General features: G+C 43.2%; 4 protein-coding genes across 4 annotated transcripts; 2 read left to right on the top strand and 2 right to left on the bottom strand.

The window, feature by feature from the left end:
* Nucleotides 1-268: 268 nt before the first annotated feature.
* Nucleotides 269-4,486, bottom strand: LOC142994088 (meprin A subunit beta-like). Its single transcript, XM_076144760.1, has 12 exons — nt 4,417-4,486; nt 4,282-4,325; nt 4,110-4,188; nt 3,841-3,958; nt 3,494-3,672; nt 2,917-3,135; nt 2,354-2,506; nt 1,674-1,889; nt 1,127-1,594; nt 840-1,019; nt 577-715; nt 269-479 (listed from the first exon to the last, which is right to left on the bottom strand). Exons 1-12 carry the CDS (start codon nt 4,484-4,486, stop codon nt 269-271), a joined length of 2,076 nt encoding a protein of 691 aa, XP_076000875.1.
* A 5,439-nt stretch (nt 4,487-9,925) lies between these two features.
* opn7a (opsin 7, group member a) lies at nt 9,926-13,533 on the top strand. Its single transcript, XM_076144759.1, has 5 exons — nt 9,926-10,019; nt 11,217-11,379; nt 11,609-11,736; nt 12,070-12,404; nt 12,916-13,533. The coding sequence occupies exons 1-5, from the start codon at nt 9,926-9,928 to the stop codon at nt 13,531-13,533; spliced, it is 1,338 nt and encodes a 445-aa protein (XP_076000874.1).
* A 1,807-nt stretch (nt 13,534-15,340) lies between these two features.
* On the top strand, nt 15,341-17,910 carry arl14 (ADP-ribosylation factor-like 14). The gene has a single exon (XM_076145172.1). The coding sequence runs from the start codon at nt 15,463-15,465 to the stop codon at nt 16,066-16,068; it is 606 nt and encodes a 201-aa protein (XP_076001287.1). The 5' UTR covers nt 15,341-15,462; the 3' UTR covers nt 16,069-17,910.
* An 816-nt stretch (nt 17,911-18,726) lies between these two features.
* On the bottom strand, nt 18,727-21,203 carry zp3b (zona pellucida glycoprotein 3b). The gene is made up of 7 exons (XM_076144758.1): nt 20,832-21,203; nt 20,154-20,269; nt 19,953-20,056; nt 19,639-19,816; nt 19,385-19,502; nt 19,187-19,272; nt 18,727-19,063 (listed from the first exon to the last, which is right to left on the bottom strand). Exons 1-7 carry the CDS (start codon nt 21,201-21,203, stop codon nt 18,727-18,729), a joined length of 1,311 nt encoding a protein of 436 aa, XP_076000873.1.
* Between the last annotated feature and the right edge of the window lie 142 nt (nt 21,204-21,345).

The raw sequence follows: 21,345 nt of genomic DNA, 5'->3' as shown, positions 1-21,345 counted from the left end.
TAAATCAGACTGTCTTGAACTTGTTTTTAATATTAACTGAAAATCCAAAGTTTAACATAAACCGATCATTTACTGTCGTTTTGAAAAGAAGAAAAAGGAAACAGGAGTCTTACATCATTCCATTGATTTTACATTAATTGGCCAGAGGGGGGCGCTCGAAGTTCATATTGGTATCAAATGGTTCACACGTTGAACTGAACTGTACACTGAAGTGATGGCCACATTTATTTTATTTCAACTGTGTCTTTGTCACATCCCAGTTGCCATTTCATGACTTGACACCCATGTTGGACAGAATCAAGTCGCTGTTCTTCCGTCTGTACTTCCTCTTCACACAAACAACACTGACTACTGTAACCACCAGCATGGCCGCCAGTACAGACAGAGAAGAGGCCAGTGCCATTGTGGTTGTGTCCTTGGTGGAGCCTTTGTACTGACAGCTGTCACCATAATACCACCAGTCATCGCCCACTGCGCACCTGCGGGTTGCAAAGATATTTAAAGTTATTTAGATTTAAGGTTAAGGTTTAGTGTGATTCAATTCGAGCAGTGGTGAGTTTGGTGTCCAAGCGTCACCTGCAAGCCGGCTTTCCCTCATCCGTCACACATATGCCATCATTCTGACACACCACATTGGTGCAGGGATGACCAGGTGGTGTGGTGGTGACGCTCGGCGGTACAGTCCCATTTGGCGACGGAAGGACATGAGCCAAATCTGAAGAGGGATGGCAAAAAAAGAAACCAGATGAGGACAGGACGTGTCATTGGCTATTAGGCAAGTTGGATGTCCTTTGCACGGTAATTGAGTAATTGTTCTTCTGTGTATCTTTTTTTTTTACCCTCCATGGTGAGGAGAAAGATGGCGTCCCCTCCCTTGATGAAGTCCCTGCTCTTGGCTCTGAGGTGGGTGAGGTACACTGGAGTTCCTGACCCCGGCCCTCGGAAATACTTGCTTCCATCTGCATCTGTGATTTCTTCTCCCACCTTGCGAGGGTCGTCCCATATAAAGATGCCGGTTTCTAACATAAAAGATTTGAACAGTTATTATGGCAGATGAACAGGTCCAATGTGATCGTGTGTCAGGGTGAGTTTCATTTAAATGGCTCTACAGTGAGGTCATCTGCACCTGCGTCCTTGTCGTCGGGGTCAGTGGTGACGCTGCGCTGGTTGGACATGCGCTTTTGGATGTGCGGGTGCTGGTCCATTAGCATCATGGTCATCTGTTTCCATGGACACGGCCATTTCAGCTCCTTGTCTTCTGGACGAGCCACCAGATGGGCGTAGGCTGACAGCTGGCCGGGGTAGCGTTCCCGGCCGCTGGGGTACAAACCCATTTGGAAGGTGTAACCCTCCTTGGAGGTGAATGCGGGGCTGTAGATAGCTGTGTCCGGTGGAGTGTCATCCATAACACGACTAAAGTTCTTCACTCGCCATACGAACTCTGGACAAGTGGTCTCAGAAACGTTAATGTCATCCAGTGACAACCCCCCTGCTACGGACCCTGTGCCTTTCTTGCTCGCCTGAAACACAACTCGGAACTTAGTCGTGACGTTCAGACTCACGTGGTGTAGCTGCCACAGCTCCTGAGGAGGTCCTGTCACAGCACATGAAGTAATGGTTTAGATTTCACCAACACCACTGTAAAAGTGCTTTAAAACAGCTTAGATATTCACCATTTATGGTCTCAACATAGTGCAGCTTTCCATCGGGGTTTGCTTTGTCATACTGTCTGACGTAGATCGTCAGCACGTCGGCTGGGTCGCCGCTGTTGTAGAGGAAGAATTGCAGACACTGCTGTCCGTGATTGGGGTACAGCAGCCTGCTCTCCAGCAGAGCCGTGTCACCAGTGTTGGCTGTCCCGGTGTTGAAGTGCATGAAATACCCCGAGCCTGAGGATCCAAATGTGAGAGAAGTCAGGGAAATAGTAACATTTGATCCTCAAGTACGTGACAACCCACAGGCAGGAGATGGAAAGTTATTCACTACCATTCATTAGGGTACTTTCTTTGACTATTTCCATCGTCTATTATATCTGATGTATATATTCTTTGTTTGAGAGTCAGTAAAGAAAGACAGGAACAAAATGAAATGATCCTTTTCCTTCTTACTGCCCTTTCTTATCTCCTTTTTTAATAATTTCTTCCATTTTTCTTCTTTCCCTCTGACTATCATTCTCCTCTTTGTTATGTAAATAATTTACTAGTGCACTCAGAAAAGTAACATCTCTGCAGAGTAAGTATTTTCACGGTTGATATTTCACTAATAACTTGTTTGCGAAGTTAAATTCTGAGTGTATTCTGACTTGTAACTGAATGTGATACTTCTGCAGGTGTTGCTGTGAGGGAACTCTCACCGGAGCATTTGCCCAGGTTGGAGTAGTCGGTGTCGGGCCCCCCTACAGCTTTTGCTAGCCTGATCCAGTCAGCATTGTCCCCTGGCCCTTGGATCATACCGCAGATGTTCTCACGCTCAAAGTCACATGAGTCCAGGAATGTGGAGGTCTTGGCTGCACGAAGGTACACAAACACACACATGTAAGGGGTTTGAGATGAACTTTGAGCTTCTATAACCTGATTTATTGCACTCATGCGTTCTCCTTCTTACCACATGGCGATGGGTTAAAAGTGACAGACACACAACTGAAGAGCTTGAATGAGGAAAAGGCAGAATTTCATGTATTTGTGTTTGTCAGATGAGGCTAATTGAAATTGACATTTTATTGGTGTGTTGACATTACTCTAAAAGGAATAAGAAAACACTAGATAAGATTTTAAGGGGGGAATAAAAATTGATGGACTCAATATAGGCTCAAATCCTGAGAAATATTCCTATGAGTTCTGGTTGAAATGTTATAGGCCTAAATGTAAGTAAGGGGTCATTACAACGCCACCATCAGGCCGACTCCTGGGCTCTTACTGCAGTTATAGAGGCGGTGGAGCTTGAGCAAATCGCTGTCACTGAATTCCATCCGCTGGCCGATGACGTCGCTGAAAGCAGGGATCTTTGTGACGATAGTGGGCTCGCTGCCGTTCTTAAAGGCCGTCTTGCTGTAGTGCATCATGGAGCCGTAGTCGTACGGGACGCCCAGAGAGCTGGAGGTGGTGTCATTGTAGGTGTTGAAGTTGTGTTCTCTACCTGTGCACGGGAGACACGCACACACACATGTTTATGGAGGTCCCTGAAGGTTTCATATCTATAACTAGAACCGACGGCCTTGCTGACACAACAAAGTGCTCTGTACTTTAATCATAATCAAATTCTTTGGTCTAATGATGGTTTGGTAAGCAAAGTTCAATAAAGATATGATATGTTGATTTACTGCGATGTTTCTCAATGTTCTGATGAAGTCGTCTGCTTATCTCAATGAGATTTTGCACCCGAGACAACAAGTTCATGTTCTTATCTTACTTTCCCACAATAAATCAGTAGGTCAGTGACTGCATCCTTTCTTTAGTATCAATTGGTGGTGGAGTAGATGTGAGAGGTTCAGTACCCTCTGAGATGCGATCCCACATAATGGTGACGTAGTCATCGCGGTCTGAGCGCGACTGCTCATGCCAGAACCCCAAAGCGTGGAGGAACTCGTGCTCAATGGTGGCGATGCGGTCACAGTTTGTCCCGATTGACAATCTCTGCTTCCCAACTCGTCGGTTACCCACAGACGAGAAACATCTTTGGATAAACAAAAGGTTATGAATAACATGTAAGGTCTCTCCCTCTATCTCTCTCTCTCTCTCTCTCTCTCTCTCTCTCTCTCTCTCTCTCTTTCGCAATATCAAGCAATTAATTTTTTTTAACTTGGAACACTAAACAGGTTGTTGAGAATAGCTTTGGCCTTACCCGCCCCCTTTGAAAATGGAAATGTAGTTCGCCTCTCCATTCCAAGGTTGGAAGTCAATGCAGGTTTTGAGACGGTATTGATCAAAGGCCTTCAGTATCACACCCTTAGCATTGATCGCTGCAAAGACAACAACAACAACAATACACAGAGACAATGAGCTCAAATCTGCAGCTGCTCTATCAACCATAAATTAAAGACAAATGCCTTAAAATGGAAAAATCTACAAAACTCTTTGCTTTGGTTTGGAAGGTTGTTAAGTCATCCTTACCTAAGTCATCTTCCATGTAGTACGGGATCGTCCTTGGCCACCTGTATTGATCACCGATTAAAGAGTTCCGCGTTTGTTGCTACAGTGATTTAAAAGAAAAGAAATAAGCAATCAGACTGTAGGGAAGATTAAGATTAATTGTTTACACAAAAGTGTAGTCAAAATCACTTACATCATCAAGCACAATGTCTCCTTCCATCAGATTCAACCCTGCCTCTGAGGAGAAAGCACATCAACATCAGACTGTTAGTGCGCCATAAAAAACAAGACTCGATGTTAGAAATGTGTTTTCCCTCCTTCCACTTACCTTCATTGATGTCAAAAATGTCAAGGTCTCGTCCACCGTCTACATCATACTCTGATATGACAAGAAACATGTTCAATTATGACAAACCAGTAGCTGCAACACACACATCGCACACATTAAGTTGTTAATGTGTCACTCAATATAAACACTTACCTTTGACTTTTACTGTTGGCTACAAGCAAAAGAAACATGTAAATATTATTCCAATATATGAATATGAAATCAAAGTTTGTAGTTATAGATTATTATATAGATTAAAAGTACAACATAACAGTCAAGTCAATAAAATCAATTCCTCACCAAGCTCTGTGTGATGCCACATAAGAGACATAGAGAAAGAACAACGAGCACAGTCCCCTCCATGCTTTTGTCCTAAAGCGTCCCCTCTGCATGGGACACCAAACACTGCTTTGGAAAAAGTTGCAAATTGCAGATGTCCATGCAAAGTGTCGCATATCAAACACGTGTACATGAGTGAATGAGTGACAGGGCTGTAAAACGCTCCAGTTACAGAATAACTTAAATCTTCTTTTATTATCTGCGGACTGAAATCCTACACTAAGTGCTGCTGCTCGTAGCTAATGTAATATTCGCAAATTCAATTCTGCTACTGTTTCTAAATATTTGAAAAGTAGATTATCTAAGGTCGACTGATCTTTTCTGGAAGCAGACGTTGTTGGTTATCTGGAAAGCAGCATTGATGTTCCTCACTGTTATAAAGATTTATCTCTGGTCATATCTGATTTGTGTATTAAGAGGTGGATTAGCAGTTTATGTCCATTGCATGTGTGTGTGTTTTGTGTGTAAGAATCATACATAATCATACATAACACACAGTATAAGCTCAATTTAAAATAGGTTTTATTTACAGGCGGACTTGATGTGAAAAAAGACCAAATATAAACAAGGATCATGCAGGACTAATACATTATTCTGAACAAACTTGTTGTTACCATGGTACACATGCAGTCACATCCTGTATGGATTCAATGCTGTTCTGGAATTGAATGTATGACATGCATGCTATGCTGCAATGCTTTATCAATAATGTATTTTGAAATAAGGTTAGTCTTAACACTGTGGTTGTGGGTGGATTACATCACCACATATTCAATCACTCTTACTGTGAAGCTTTTCTCTGAATGAGACTGTGACAAACGCACAAAGCTGCCACATTGCTACAGACCTTGAGGTACTGCGGCGGCTCCAGGCTTTGCTGATTACTTATTGATGTTTCTTGGGCTGTGCTTTGTAACACTTTAGAGATGGACCCTCTTAACAGATGGAGCAGAGCTAATGAGGCTGAACTGATGCCGTTCAGGCTTTGGTCTTATTGTGTGATTGTGTAACACGATGAACCTGAAGTGGATGTGTAAAATAGTAAAGAATAATGGAATTCTAGAGAACATGTCACACTAAAAAAAAGGTTTTTCTCCAACAGCTTCCACACGCAATACAAGAATTTTTTAACTCTTTCCTTGCCTAGAAGACGAACTGCTGACATTGACCTTTTGCATCAGAATTCTAGTCAACACATTTTCCACTTAAATAAACAAATAAGACAAATAACATATTAATAATCAGAAACAAATAATAATCCCATACATTGAAGCCATTTATATCAACGGTTCTCAAACTGTGGCCCGTGTACATGGTGAGGGGCCATGTACACGTCCATACGAAAAGTGTCTTTTATTATGAATGCATTATCAGCAGCCGAAGCAGCCTGTGTTTGACTGGATAAGTGTGTGTGAGTGTGTGTTGCCTTCAATGTGTGTGTGTGAAAATGAATTTTACCCGCAGCAGAGTGTGTTTTGTGGCTTATAGTATGTGCATTGATAACAGGGCCACACTTTCCATTGATCTTCTGACCAGAGATTCACTACACTTCTTTATGATTCATGTTTTCTCATTTACATATATATTAAAATCAGCATAGCGCTTCGGCACTTTATCAGTATTAATGATAGAGTTCAGTTTTTGACTTCTCTTTTTATGCTATAGACATTCTATGTACATTCAGTGACCACAAAAATAGGAACACCGGTATAATACAATGCCATCCAATACAATGCAATACAATTATTATAATTATATTATTCTAATCCAACACTTGTGACAATGTTTCTAACCAGTGTCAAATGCAACAAATATATATGTAAAATTGTAAACTTTAAGAGTTTTCACAATTTAAGAACATTTTTACATTTTTGAACGTTTCATGTTGACATCGTCAGTCTTACTGGTTGTTCTCCTTCTTCCTCCTATCTCTGATCTATGTATCTCTGAATTTATAACTTTGGTCAGGTCTCATTGAGGAGTGGGCAAGGTGTGATTGTCCTGGTGTGTGTCTCTCTCTTACTCGGGATCTCGGGAGACAACACCCAAGCTGAAGTACTTTAACGGGACCTCTCATGCATTATCAGTTATCTCCCCTTATTGACCTCTAATTCTTCAACTTTTAACTTTAAACATCAACTTTGAGATTTTTGAAAATGACTTAAGTGCATTTAAACAGTCAATTTCAATTATGCCGAAATATAGCAAATCTAAAATGCTCCAATAACTGTTTAATTCTGTAAGTACACTTTTATGTTTTACTTCTGCTGAATTCTCTTTTGTTTGATTTTACCTACAGTTCTTCTCCTCCACTATCTCTCTTCCAGTTATATTGCTGTGATATATTTAATACTGCTATAGATTAATCGGACCCGCTGATATGGAAACTGCAATGTATTTTTGAAGACGCAAACCAACCTTTGCACAGGAGAGCCGTTTCTCTCGTGGCCTTCCTGTGAGCCAGCTAATCTGCTCCTGCCCTCAAATAAGAAACATTTTACGCATTCCAAATTCTCATTTATGGAATGTTTGACACCCTTGTCAAAATCATTCAAGATCTCATGAATGAGCAGTTTGTGTTAGCCATCACTTGACCAGTACGTCCTCGGGTTAAAGACGACTGGGACTTCCCAGAGACACACACACACTTACACTCAACCTCGGTCTCCCTTATTCTCTAATCAGATTCTTTGTTGTGAGTTTTAAGTCTACTGAACTTACCAACCAGACGACGGACCTCCAGGCTGCCCCCTCACACAGAATACTATATTAGTTCAAAAAGCAAATCTGCTCACCTCTTTATGGTCATTTTTTTGTGTGGGGAGACGCACACCCGAGTTCCATCCCCCGGTGTGGCAGTCCGGCACGTGACGCCAATTATATAGAATAATTCTATATAACAATTTGCGGGGACGGTTGCGGCTTCTTCATCTTTATTCATTCACACGTCATTATGATTACAAGTACATGCTTTTATATCAGAGTGTCTCAGGGTGGGGGGCCTTTCCATTGTTCTATTGTTGGCCCTGGCTACCTCAGTAACCATGTCACAGTGACCTGCCAAGACATAATGACGCTTGCTCACTGATGATGATGATGATGATCACTGATTCTGGTAAAACACTCAAGGTAAAGAACAAACTGTGTACTTCCTTTCTAATACTGAACAGTTACATAATATTCAATGATTTCCAAGAACACAAAGTTCACTAACATACTAATACTATAATATTGTCATGGATACAGTACATTTTCTTCGACACTCTCAGCTCTGTGACACACGGTTTCATTTCTTGCACCATCCTTTAGTTCTATTCCATTTATTTCTGAAAGATGCCTATTATCTCTCTCATGCTTTATGCTATTGCTTTGGAATAAACTAAACAACTAACTGCACAAAGAAACACTACTATAGTCATACTAACAGGTTGATTGTTCATGGATATTTTGCACCGGGGGAAAGACACCATTTGAAACATTCCATTGTGAGAATGAGGAGCTGCTGAATGACAGGACATCAGCAGCTCCTGATCCGTTCAGCGCCGTCCAAATCCACCAGCAAAGTGTAAATTAGCAACATCCCTCCAGAGTGCTGTGAAGTTAATGCGTGGGTTTATTATAAGACTGACCTCAGGGCAGAGATAGAAAAGAGGATGGAAAACATCTGAAATAGAGACGGGGAGAATCCTGCAGGGCCCAAAAACTGTGTGTGCAGCCTGGAAATAACTACAGTAACTACAAGAAGGCAGTTTCTGTGCAACAAATACTGCCATTTTACCATAACTATGTAAGCTGTCATATTAAAACAAGTACTTGACATTCATATGCTGTTCATACTACAAGCAGCTGCAGTGTTTGTGTTGAATGGATATTTAATATTCCTGTCAGAGCAATTTGACATACATGCTGTGTATCTTATCACCAACGTTCACTTAATTCTTCCCTCTGCGGCCGCCCCATAACAATTGAATGCAGCTTTCATCTTTTCGCTTTGGTGTGTGTGTGTGTGTGTGTGTGTGTGTGTGTGTGTGTGTGTGTGTGTGTGTGTGTGAGTGTGAGTGTGAGGGTGAGTGTGAGTGTGAATTCACAGAAGAAAAGAAGGCGAGCAAGTACCATACTAGGCAATATTTGCGTTTCTTTTGAAGATAATTCAATCCAGTTTTCCAGGTGTGACAAATGGGCTTGTTTCCTTTTTGTATTCCCTGAGACAAATTCAGCAAAATGAAGTTTCAACTGCTACCATATGCGCCTTTGGGTAATCTCATTCACGGCTGGGCGGAGGACTCGGAGAACTGAGCTGTAAAAGCAGCACAATGAATACCTGCATGCTGTGAAAATGGATGATTTAGGAGCTGAAATGAAGAGCTGATCCATGCAACAGCTGTTAATCCAAAACCACATCATTTCAATAAATAATAACAATAAAAATGAGATAAGATTTACATATATCTTTCCTGTAATTTCCACTTTTTTAGTTTTGTTATGTTATTGTTTTGGTTCTATAAGAATCTTGGTACATTTTCATTTCTTTGTAAGCAATAATCCTTCAGCATTCATCTTAATAATTAATTAATAATTTTATAAAACTGATGCACCTCGCGTCATCATCGTGTGTGCTGGGCGTGTGAGTATTAAAAAAGATGTAATTTACGTAAGTAATTGATCACAGCAGCACAGCTGAAGGGGGGCGGGGGGGCATGGCAGAGTGCCTGCAGTCGAGTCCCAGAGCCCATTTATGCTCCTCAACGTGATGTGGGAGGACGGTGGAGTAATTTTGGAACCTCTATATCATCAGTATTATTATTATTATTGCTCCTAAAGAGACTCTGGTTACCTGCAGCGATCAACGAGGTGAGTCTGCTTGATTTCAAACCTTTATTCAAACGTCCTCAGCTCCAAAATTTCACTTCATTCTATTTCAGCACCAATTTAATGTGATGTGTTAGTAATATGACCTCTGAATGTTATAGTAACTTGTTGGTATCTTTACATTAATGATTGATGTTCCAGGCTGTAGTTGTAGTCATGAGGGAGGCAGAATATTAGTAATATCTCCACTATATCAATATTTCTATTGTCCATTTTCACTAAAAGTGTTAATGCATTTTTAAAAACACTCACACACAATCAAATGTTTAATACTTAATACTTGTATGTGATGTGTCTTCAGATGGGACAGTTTGATGATGATGACGATGAAGCCTTCCACTCCAGCATACCTGTGCCTATGGATATAACAGTGGCTGTGGTCTACTCTGTATTTGGTGAGTGAAGCCCCCTGAAATGTATTATTTACTTTCATTTCCAGCTGCAAATCCAATTTAAAAAGTCTCGTAAAATAAATAACACGTATGATGATGATGATGATAATGATTCATGATGCACCAGCTGAAACTGAGAGAACTGAGAGTGAAGCCAGTGCATCTTCATCTGTTTGCGACCGTATGTTGCTTCTGCAGGGCGGCGTGATGGTAAATTAGCATGATGGGCTGTGTGTTGTAAGAGAGAAACTTTCATTTTGTCTTTGATCTCTGGGCAGCATAATCTATATATTTAATTCATTCTTTCACAGCAGACGGATGAAAGAAGTTATTAAAGGTCGCTTTAATAACTGATTTGCTCCCACTGAGAATTGCTCATTATACAAACTGAAAATTATGTAACTAGTTTTTTTTCTGCGGCGTATCTGGAATTTAAGTCATTTGAAATAGGTACAAAATGTTAACGGTCTGAATAATGTATTTTATTGAACTCAAACAATCCCAGAAATAATGGAACAGAAACAGGAAAACAAACAAACTTTCAAGGAACATAACAACTCATTATAAAAGACACACAACTCATTATAAAAGACTCATCCCACCCCAATAATGAACTTTTCACCCTCCTCCCAACCGGCAGGCGTTACAGAAGCCTCCGCTCTCACACCAGCAGGCTCAGGAAGCGTTTCTTCCACAGGGCGGTGACCCTGTTGAGCTCTACTCCATCCTCACTAGCATCATCTTGCAATCCACTGCCATTTGCACAACTTCTGTTTTGCACTGATCGTTTCCATTTCACTTCGGTTTTGCACTAAGACTCTTTGCACTATTTACATATTTATTGATTTATAATTATAGTTAGTATATATAGTATATATAGTGTATATAGTTGATTCTGTATATATTCTGTATTCTGTATTCTGTATATATAATAGTACACTTTTGCACTTTTGGTTGGATGCTAACTGCATTTCATTGGCTTGTACCTGTACTTGCTTATTGACAATAAAGTTGAATCTAATGTAATCTTATCTAACTCATTACTGTAGATTGAATAAAGTGATTGCGTTCTAACAGTATTTATTAAAAAATAAAATTACACAAACACACCAGCATCTCATTTAAATAGCCTGTATGCTCAGTGTGTGCACAGTTAATATCCACTCTTATCGTTGTGTGTCTGTGCTTTTCTTCCTGCAGGAGTGTGCTCACTTTTTGGCAACAGCACGCTGCTGTACGTCTCCTACAAGAAAAAGTACCTGCTGAAGCCTGCAGAGTTCTTCATCATCAACCTGGCCATCAGCGACCTCGGCCTCACGCTGTCCCTCTACCCCATGGCAATCGCCTCCAGCATCTACCGCAGGTCAGATCAAACGTGTGTGTGTGTGTGTGTGTGTGTGTGTGTGATTGCTTGTTCTCACTGCCAGAGACCCGACAAAGTGTTGCACCGTGGACGTGAGAACAATCTGCCAAACATATGTTGTAGCTCCTCTCTTTCCTCGTTTCACTCTCTATGCTTGGTTAACCCTGTGATTGCCTGTGTTTTCCTTTCCCTTCCGCTTCGCTTCACACCCTCTTGCCCTCCCACTCAGGTGGCTGTATGGGAGAACGGCGTGCTTCATATATGCTTTCTGCGGCATGTTGTTCGGGATCTGCAGCCTGACCACTCTGACCCTGCTGAGCATGGTGTGCTTTGTGAAAGTGTGTTATCCACTCTACGGTGAGCATTCAAAGAGGCTATTTTTGCCCAACGAATCAACACAGGATTATCCATCGCATCCCTAAGTGGCTCATAGTTGATTTATCTGTAGAAAGAAAGGCGATGATAATAATCCCTCACTGGAGTGCAGCACATTAGCCTTCTTTGATGACGATCCCAGAGGAGCCACTCAATAAGTATTGCTTGTTATGTTTGTAAATGCAGCATAATGAGGGTTGCTATCGAACCGTTATAATAACTGTTTCCCCAAGAAGTGTCACAAAAGTCTTTCTAGATTATACAACCTACTCTATTATTCCTCTGATGCCACATTAACTTCATTCATTTCCCCAGGTAATAAGTTTAACGCTCGCCACAGCCGCCTGTTGATTGCCTGTGCTTGGGTCTACGCCCTGCTGTTTGCCAGCTCCCCGCTGGTACACTGGGGGGAATATGGAGCGGAGCCTTATGGAACTGCCTGTTGCATCGACTGGCGCTTGTCCAATAAGCACGCCGCCGCTCGCTCCTTCACCGTGGCGCTGTTCGTCTTCTGCTACATCCTCCCTTGCTGCCTCATCGTAGCGTCTTACATGGGCATCCTGGTCACGGTGCGCGCGTCCCGCAAGACCATGGAGCAGCACGCATCAAGGAGGACGCACATGAGCAGCATACAAACTATTATTGTCAAGGTGAGAGGAAAGGAAGGTGGTTTACATCTTTAGATCTTATTACTCATCCTTCCCCAAAACCAATAAGTGAGGGAGGAAGCCAAAGGGTCACATGTGAGACGATGTAACAGCCACTGAAGTGAGTGTGAATACTGCATGTGCTGTAGGGGCCTGGGGTAAAACATCAAAGCGGCACAGCTGAGGGCACCCGAGGGAGCTCATCACTTCTCCATTTGTAAAAGAAAATTGGCGCTGACCTAAATAGATCCTCCAGTGATGGAATTTCTCATTAGCGGCGGCGGTTGGTTCTGGTTGTGCTGTGCAGGATGGGAGGTCAGCGTTGCCTCTTTCCCTGATAAATGGCCATCATCCTCCCATTTTCCATGAGGATATGTGATTATTCCATTCGTATTGTTTAGGAAATCTTTCATCTTGCAAAAGGATTTTAAATGTAGTTTGCATTTCAGTTGAAAGCACCATAAGCTGTTTGCAGAAGTGATGTTATTAATGACTTTTTGCTCTTCTGTCTTAGCTCAGTGTTGCTGTCTGCATTGGATTCTTTGCTGCGTGGAGTCCGTACGCTGTGGTGTCCATGTGGGCCGCCTTCGGGCACATAGAGAAGATCCCTCCTCTGGCCTTCGCCATATCGGCCATGTTTGCCAAATCCTCCACCATCTACAACCCCGTCATCTATCTTCTCCTGAAACCCAACTTTCGCATAGAAATGTGCAGAGACCTGGGCGCCCTGTTCCAAGTCTGCATGAATGGACGCCCCTGCTCGCGAGATCCGGGGACGTTTCGGGCCAAACCCATGATCAGGGTCATTCAATGCACCGCCTGCAGACAAACGAACCGACTGTTGTCGTCCAACTGCCCTACCCAACCTCCTGCGGGTGAGGGCGAGACGTGCAGGGAGGATTTTGAATGCTTTCGACGCTACCCTCAAGCGTGTCACCTCACCGACCTCGCTGCCAGCGGAGACGCATGTAAAGATCAGCCAGCCCCGGCTCCTCAGACAATCAAACAGAAGACTGAGTGCCAGAAACAGTCTCTGCTGGCCACAATGTGTGCCGAACGGATAGCAGAAGTAGACAACCTCCAGATTAATTTAGAGATGGTGCCAGGGCCAGCAAAAGTAGCTTGGCCCTGATGTTCTAGTGTTCTGGTGTCTAATGTGCTTCATTTGTATTTCCAGGAATTATATGAAGGAATATAGCAGGAGACTCCTTCGGTATCTCGGCAGCAGAATGTTGAGGAATCCAGGTTCATTGTTTAGATTGGGTTTGCCCACTTTATGCATGTATAGATTGTATAGTACATGATATTGATGTACACACTGTCTGTCTATCTGTACTATGAAAACTAACAACGTCCATGTCAGATATTTCTTTGCTCCATTGCCTTGATCAATACTGCAATACACTTCAATAAGGAAAGAGAGAAGAGTGATGAAGGAAACCAATACAACCCACATCATGTAGCTATAGATGGAATAAGACACATCTATGAGTAAATAATCATGTCAGGAATCGGATCCTGTTGTTTTTCTGCTACTCAAATATAGTTCTTTATCAAATCTTTACATTACATATAATACTGCTTTTGATCCACAAAGGCACCTCATTTAATGTAATCTTTTATACGCCCGGGGGCTGTTTTAATAGCAATCTTAAATCTGATAGGAGGTTTTATCTGAAATCCTTCACAGCATGGTGAGATAATATTTTCTTGTATTTAACAAAGGGATTAATAAACTCACCAGACTGGAATAACAGAAGCGGCTGTTTGATTTGCAAATGTGCGCAAACACAAATGTTCACATCTTGTTTTAGAATCTATTCAAATAAGACTTGTTTTTGAAATAGCAGAATCGAGAGTGAACTTTGTGTTCTCCTCAGGCATGTTTGGAGGAGTTTAAAGACAAACAGACTGCAATAATAACACGAGTTATGGTCTATAGACAATGTATGATCAGTATGAAAGATTGGTAGAATTGAATGAGTTATTCTGCTTTCTCATTTCTTTTTGTCAACATCTGAATATTGTAAATGACACTGAAATGAAGCTGGTATAGTGGTACATCAGGCTGCGGGTCTCTTATGCTGCCAGCAGGTGGCAGCATAGTCGAAAGGCAGTCGAAAAGCCAGCTTTATTATGTCGCAGGCCATCTAGTGTGAGCTGTACATTATTATACATCATCTATACAATGTCTAACAGCGCCATCAAGTGGTGCTAAATACAAAAAACGCTTCAATTAAACTATTTCAGACGAAATCAAACACTTTCATTCATCTGTAGAAATCATTTATTATTTAAAGATTCCATAGAATAGAATTCTTATTTATTGATTAAACTTTCACATAAGGCAGAAAAACACTTAAGAATAGTTGATTCTAGATTGGCATCTTAAGTAATTTGATCAATAGACCGAGGGAGGTTAAAGCAACAGACCACACTCTCAAATCAGACTAATGTATATACTGTATGAATACTGTTTTAGCTTAATGACATCATCATCCTCATCTGTATGCAAACACTTTGCTCTATGCACATTTAGGTTTATAAAGCCTGCACATATTATGAAGAACACACACTGTTTACACATTTTAAGGTGCCTCCAAAGGAAGAGGACAGTCACAATGGAATGCAGCCCATGAGGCAATCATTCAGAATGTGCATACAGTATTTGGCTTTCACCTTTAAGCTTTTGATTTTGAGGGCTGAACCATTTTCTCACTCCACAGGTTTATGTGACCTCAGATTCCAGAGTCCCATGTAAATAACAGGACAGTGTTTACATCCTAAGACAGGCCTCATATGTAGCAGTCACAACATACAAGTAATACATGAGTGCAAGTGTGTACACATGCAGAGCAAACATGGGACGTCCTGAGTGTAATACTTTGCCCCCGGGTGTCCTGTTGTGACGTTTATCTCAGAGCTAAACGCTTATCTATTCAAACTGCAGGGCCACGCAGTGAGCAAACACTCAAATGGAATAGTTCAGGTGAAATATCTGAAAGGGCTGTCTCAGTTGTCCCGTGCGTGTGAGTGTGTATGTGTGTGTTTTCACATTGCAATGGGCCAGCGAGGATCTAAACAACCAGAGGCGCAAATCCTCATCCTAGGCCTGGACAACGCTGGGAAATCGACTCTCCTGTACAAAGTGAAGTACAACAAGAGCGTCACCACGGTGCCCACGATCGGGTTCAACGTGGAAATGATCGACGCGAAGAAACACAGGAAGAACATCGCCTTGACCATGTGGGACGTCGGCGGCCAGGAGCAGATGCGCCAGTACTGGAGCAGTTACCATGCGGACGCCGGGGCGGTCGTGTTCGTCGTGGACAGCGCGGACACCCGGCGGCTGGACGAGGCGCGACACGAGCTGGAACACACACTGAGGAGTGACGAGCTACGTGGGCTGCCGCTGATCCTCCTCGCCAACAAACAGGACGTCGACGGCGCCCTGACTGTCACCGAGCTCACGGAGCGGTTTCACCTCCGGAAACTCTGCTCCGATCGGAACTGGTACGTGCAGCCGTGTTCGGCCGCGACGGGTTTTGGGGTCCAAGAGGGGTTCCGAAAGGTGGCGCATATGGTGAAGATGCCCTCAGACACGGACACGATGAAGGAGAACATCAGGGACACGGTGCACTATCTCAGATCGAACAGCAGAAGTTAAAGCACGTCGATTGTTCTTTTGAAACAACAATACATTTACAATAACTTTGGTTGAAATCGATTAATATTAAATCATGTAACAAGATTCCTTTTAGAAAAACAGTTCCGGGAGAAGAGAATGAGTGCAAAAGGTTTGAAGTCGCAGTTAAAATACTTTGTTTATGTTTTGTATTCTTTCACTTATTAAACACGTATATCACAACAACATGTATTTACTCTTTATATGCGATTAGGTTATTAGACAACTGCCAAACAAAGACAAATGTATTATTGATTTGGAAGCTGCAGGGCCTTAGGTGCGTCATTTCACTTTACAGTAACACACACACACACACACATATTTTCCATTAAAACTTTGACAGTTTATGAATTCAGTCCAGGAATAACAGTCAATAAGATCGTTGGTTGTGTGACAGTTACCAATTTGTCGCAGGTGCCTGAGAGAAGTTGAGGATTGTGGCTCTTCCGGGGCGTTTTCTCTGCTTTAATCTTTCTCTTGTCTCCATTACGAGCTTATAACTCCAACAACAAACACAGCTGGATTTGATCCCAGATGTCGACCAAAACAAACCCCAAACCTTCAGTCCAGATCATGTAGTTTGCGCCGTGCTGGACTCCGCTTGACCTCTGCACCCACTTCGCATCGTCTCCTCATACGTGGGCAGATGTTTGCATTCATCGTATGAAGGCAGCTGAACAGTTCGCGCTGGATCCACCAAACTCTCCGACGTGCAGCTCCCGATAAGCTCCTCTTGTGAAACGGTAGCGGCCGGGAGCCCGGTGTCCGCCGGGGTGCGTTGCCCGGTCCTTGAACACACCATCCTCTGGACAAAATAGCCCAAAGCGAAGAGCAGCAACAGAATCAGCACACCAGAAAGCTTCCGCGTCACCATGGCGATGTTGTAGTACGTATTATCCACGATTTGTCTGCAACAGGTGGCGGCGGTGGTGTTGTTCCCCTGCGCGCAACAGACCTGATCATCCCGGCATAAAACTCGTCCACATCGCCGGATGCAACTCGCGATCGTGGGGAGCAGAAAGCAAAGGGGGACCGCGTAAGGAAACATCGCCTGCAGCTTTCGTGCTCCGAGGGGGCCGCGAAGAGATGTGAGGAGGCTCGGAGGGTGAAGTTGGAGACAGGATGTGGCTGATGGATGGATGGAGGAGGTGGAGACGCGTTTGGCAGGAGCGCAGACGCAGAGGAAAGTGGAAAAAACATTTGGGAAAGCAGCTGTTTTCCCATTGGGTCGTTAGTAATTCCATGTTAAAAGAACAATTAGGCGCTATTACCTAGACAGCTTAATGTGCATGCGTTTACAGTCCATTAATATGCAAACGAGTCCGTGAGTGCGCCCCCCGTTACCTGCATCTATTAAAGCACTCAGCGGCTGTATTGATGTACGGTCTGCAGTGAGCCGTAAATACACTCTTTGTGCACAACGGCGTTTTCATTTGTTACGAAAGTAAACAGGCGCCCGGGAAATCGACCGGATGTGGAGGCAGCGCCGAGAAATGAGCTGTGATTAATAATGAAGGTGGGAGAGGCCTCAGCACCACGGACAGCAACACACACACACGCAGAGAGAACCGAAATGACCCCCAATAACTTTTTTGTGTAAAAATACATTTGCATTTCTAATCACTTAATGGTGCGTTCAAGTGCATATGTAGCGTTTAAAGCGAGGCAGCTGTGACTAATCAGTTTACTGCAGATGCACCAGGAAACGCTAACATTTTATATTGCGGCATATAGCCTCGACAATGACTAATCAATACTGCGACTGCATGATGAGTAGGTTGCGGGTGGTAATGGAGGGAAGTGCTCTCCTAATAGCAGGTCTGCTTTCCTCCTCAGTCCAAAAAAAAAAAAGAAAAAGGAAATGCTGGCATTAAGCCTCTAGATGGATGTTGAAGTGGACTGCAAAGGATGAGGTTATTTTTAATACAAATAGTTTAATTCCTTAGGGTTTTTGCTCAAATCCCGTTGGAAATTAAAAGGGTGTGAAAATCCTATTTCAATTATGTATGAAACAAACGGCAAACTTTTCATAGTTTTGGAACCAGACAGGTTAAAAAAAAGGGAGAAATTGACAAGTTAAAGTAAAATATTTAATCATGAAAACAGGTTTATGTACAGCAAACAGAACAGAAATAACAAAAACACTATTGAGAGTGAGTCTAAGCATTTTTCTGTCTTTCCCCAGGTGGGACTCAAACATCGATATGTGTTAGGTGATTTTACTTGCCCGAAATCCATTAACATTCTACCGAGGCAGCATTATGAAGCGAGAAGTGTAGTGTTGTGTAGTGTTGTGTTCACAGCAGCGTCAATTTCGTTCAAAAATTGGATTCCTGTGTGGACCCCTGGGAACACCGGGGCGGCGTTATTGTATCTGCTGTCGACCAGCTGCAGCCGTGAGCTCAGGTTTCTCCTCGGCTCTCTTCCTTCACTGGGCCGCGTTAAGTCTCAGGCGTTTCCGTGCTTGTGTGTGTGACAGGTTTGCTGTAGGGAAAGACAACCAGGGGTCCCAGCTGGATAGTCCTCTCTGCAAAACATGGTTCATCTTCTTCATCAGTACATTTCTATACATCTGGAGAGTTTGACTACTTAAATTGCAGAAAATCCCCAAAACATTGTGATGTCAAAACGTTGTAGCATTTATGGACTTATATTGTTGTGGATTGTATATTGAAAACATGGGTTTAATAAGAATAGTATCCAACAATGGCACCATCTGTCCTCACCTGCTCTGTAGTCTGCTCCTCTCTTCATCCGTCTAGATGAAACCTGAGGTTGGTAGGGTGGCCTCTGGGACATGTGTGGACGGATACGGATGTAATTGGCCGGCTTGTGGACGGTGTTGTCTTGCGTAATGGCAGGCGGGGATGTGGAGACGGTGGTGGTTTTGGGCGTCTCTGTGGTCAACGGCTCCTCCAGCCTTTGGGAGACGTCGCAGCTTCTACACGTCTCATCATTGCCGTCTATTGACTGCCACCTGGATGAGGAGGGAGTGGTTGTCAGAGGCGATTGTGTGGCGTTCGAGTAACAAAGGAGAATGACGTGAAGTCCACAGACAAAATTGACTATAACGGTTTGGGTTGCATCCCGAGTACAATACCTGTTCTCCATGAAGGAGCAGGCCCTGTTCTTAGAGCAAACCGGCAACAAAGATGGGACAGCCTTCAGGTAGCAGGTGATGTAGATCTGTGGTGGTGGAAATATTTGATTTAGTATGCAGTCATTCACTAAATGGACAAAACATAATGTTCATTTGTACAATAAGCATTTCATGGAGAAAGGGAGAGAAGGAACCAACCCGATTGCTGGGCTCCTGGTAGAACCTGAAGGCATCGAGCTGGAATCGAAGCTTGTGCCCCTCAACTCGTGGCAGGAAACGGGAGCTGGAGCTCGTCATGTAAGCATCAGCAAGACATCTGAAGGCCGAACGCAAGAACAAACACAACTCCAGACATTTGAATAGCAAATGACAAAAAGTAGAATGAGACTTTGGATTATGGCCTTTTTTAAGATTCTATTTCATGACATACATTCTCCATTAGAGGAACTCACCCATGATGCTCAATAAAGTCGTATCTTAAGGCTGCCTTGGTGTCGGGAGTTGCTGTGGCAAAACAATGGTCAACGTAGACTCGGAGTGGCGTGTGTTTGCCCACCGTGACGGACACTTCTAAATGAATGGGGTCACCCAGAAAGTAAACGTGAGAGCCCCTCTCAAACTGCCAATCATCTGCAAAAGAAAGGACGAAGAAGAAGGAGTTAGCCTACATGAAACAACTCTAGAGGTGATTCTTTTCTGAAAAGTATAAATCCTAAAAATATTGGGACATGCGAGAATGGAATGGTCTAGAACGGTGAATGGATACCAGTCATAATTAGCAGATTGAAGTCAATTTGATCTTTGGCTGTAGCTGTGGAGAGAAAAGGATTCCAGGCGGGATGCAGGGACATGCCATCCACTGCATACCTCCTGAAAAACAAACAGACACTTTAAAACAGCAGTTCTTAACTTAAGACCGAAGGCAAAAATGAGTTGGATATGAAACTCCAATTCCACCTCAACTCACTTTTCATAATGGCATTCCACTGGGATGGTTGCTCCATCCAGTCGCAGCACACCATCAGACGAAGGTTCAGGCGAGTAGATCAGAACATTAGAATAGATGATCGCTTCCTCTGTCGACTGGAAATGACATAAAATGGAAAGGAGATAGGATTATGGGACAAACATTCCCAAACTAGGCTTTTGTTGGTGAACCTATTTGTAGAATACAAATAGAAATTGACTTCAAGCCGAGTGCAACAATACACATTCCTGTTTTTGGGGTGCATCTATGCAAATGAAAAATTTCAAATTAAGACATAAAATCTTCATGATGAATAACAAAGCACTTTTGAACATTTTAAGAAATGTTGGTAAAGGGTCAAGTTAACCTTTAACTGACCCTGAAAATAAGACCAATCTCATTTTGGAGGTAAAAGACTTGATGTTTCAAACAAACAAGAGCTTGGTCTCTATTTTGATGATGGTTGCATTAACATGATGTAGCAGATGTTACTGCATCAATAATTGATCACTCAGATGGATAATTTTTTTTAAGGAATGCTTTTACCTTGAGGTACTAGAGTACATTTCATTGTCAGCAAAGATCTTACAATGAAATGAGTATTTTTGAATGACGTCATCGACATCTTATCACTGGCAAGGGTTTACTTTATGTGTAAAAGCTTGCGAAGATACTTACTGAGCGTTTAGTTCCACAGGCCATCAGGTGGGTCCAGATGGTGAACTCGGCCTCTCCGGACGGCTCCGCCCCGCACTCGCTCCACGCACCCGAATCATCAGAACCCAACCGCAGATGTCTGGCTTCCACCGGCAGGCCCGTGTCGAACATGTCGGCCTGCATCAAGACCTGCATGGAGTCCGCATGGCACCGGACCTCCACGGCGCGCCGGGGCGGCTCGCTGAGGTCCACGACGGTGTCAAACCTGCTCGGGGTCGTCTGGTATGCTTCAAAGTCGTACCCGGACCCGCTTTCTGCGACTGTGCAAACCGCGAGGAGGAAGGCGACGAGGCGCCATGGAAAGGTTGACTGCCGCAAGTGAAGAGGGTCCATGCCCGCGGGTTCCATCATCCAGTTTTGGAAAGATTGGCGGACTCCCCACGGCCACCGGAAATATCCGCACACAGGTGAGTCATCGCGGTAATTTGAAGTCATCAAGTCGTTGATTGGATCCATTCACACCTGGGCTCAAACG

Source organism: Genypterus blacodes, unplaced genomic scaffold, assembly GCF_046128005.1.
Source record: "Genypterus blacodes isolate CSIRO-AG114 ecotype Tasmania unplaced genomic scaffold, CSIRO-AGI_Gbla_v1 ptg000029l_1, whole genome shotgun sequence".
NCBI classification, from domain to species: domain Eukaryota; kingdom Metazoa; phylum Chordata; class Actinopteri; order Ophidiiformes; family Ophidiidae; genus Genypterus; species Genypterus blacodes.
This window is presented reverse-complemented; position numbering and strand designations above follow the sequence as displayed.

Excerpts from the sequence above, each read along its gene's own strand:
- zp3b (XM_076144758.1), bottom strand. The coding sequence starts at position 21,203 with ATGGACCCTCTTCACTTGCGGCAGTCAACCTTTCCATGGCGCCTCGTC. Across the intron at positions 19,503-19,638 it reads GACTTTATTGAGCATCATGG|ATGTCTTGCTGATGCTTACA; the intron begins GTGAGTTCCTCT and ends TTCGGCCTTCAG. Across the intron at positions 19,064-19,186 it reads TGCTCCTTCATGGAGAACAG|GTGGCAGTCAATAGACGGCA; the intron begins GTATTGTACTCG and ends CTCCTCATCCAG.
- LOC142994088 (XM_076144760.1), bottom strand. The coding sequence starts at position 4,486 with ATGTTTCTTGTCATATCAGAGTATGATGTAGACGGTGGACGAGACCTT. Across the intron at positions 4,326-4,416 it reads CATTTTTGACATCAATGAAG|AGGCAGGGTTGAATCTGATG; the intron begins GTAAGTGGAAGG and ends CTTTCTCCTCAG. Across the intron at positions 2,507-2,916 it reads CCACCGCCTCTATAACTGCA|CCAAGACCTCCACATTCCTG; the intron begins GTAAGAGCCCAG and ends ACCTTCGTGCAG.
- arl14 (XM_076145172.1), top strand. The coding sequence starts at position 15,463 with ATGGGCCAGCGAGGATCTAAACAACCAGAGGCGCAAATCCTCATCCTA.
- opn7a (XM_076144759.1), top strand. The coding sequence starts at position 9,926 with ATGGGACAGTTTGATGATGATGACGATGAAGCCTTCCACTCCAGCATA. Across the intron at positions 10,020-11,216 it reads TGTGGTCTACTCTGTATTTG|GAGTGTGCTCACTTTTTGGC; the intron begins GTGAGTGAAGCC and ends TTCTTCCTGCAG. Across the intron at positions 12,405-12,915 it reads TACAAACTATTATTGTCAAG|CTCAGTGTTGCTGTCTGCAT; the intron begins GTGAGAGGAAAG and ends CTTCTGTCTTAG.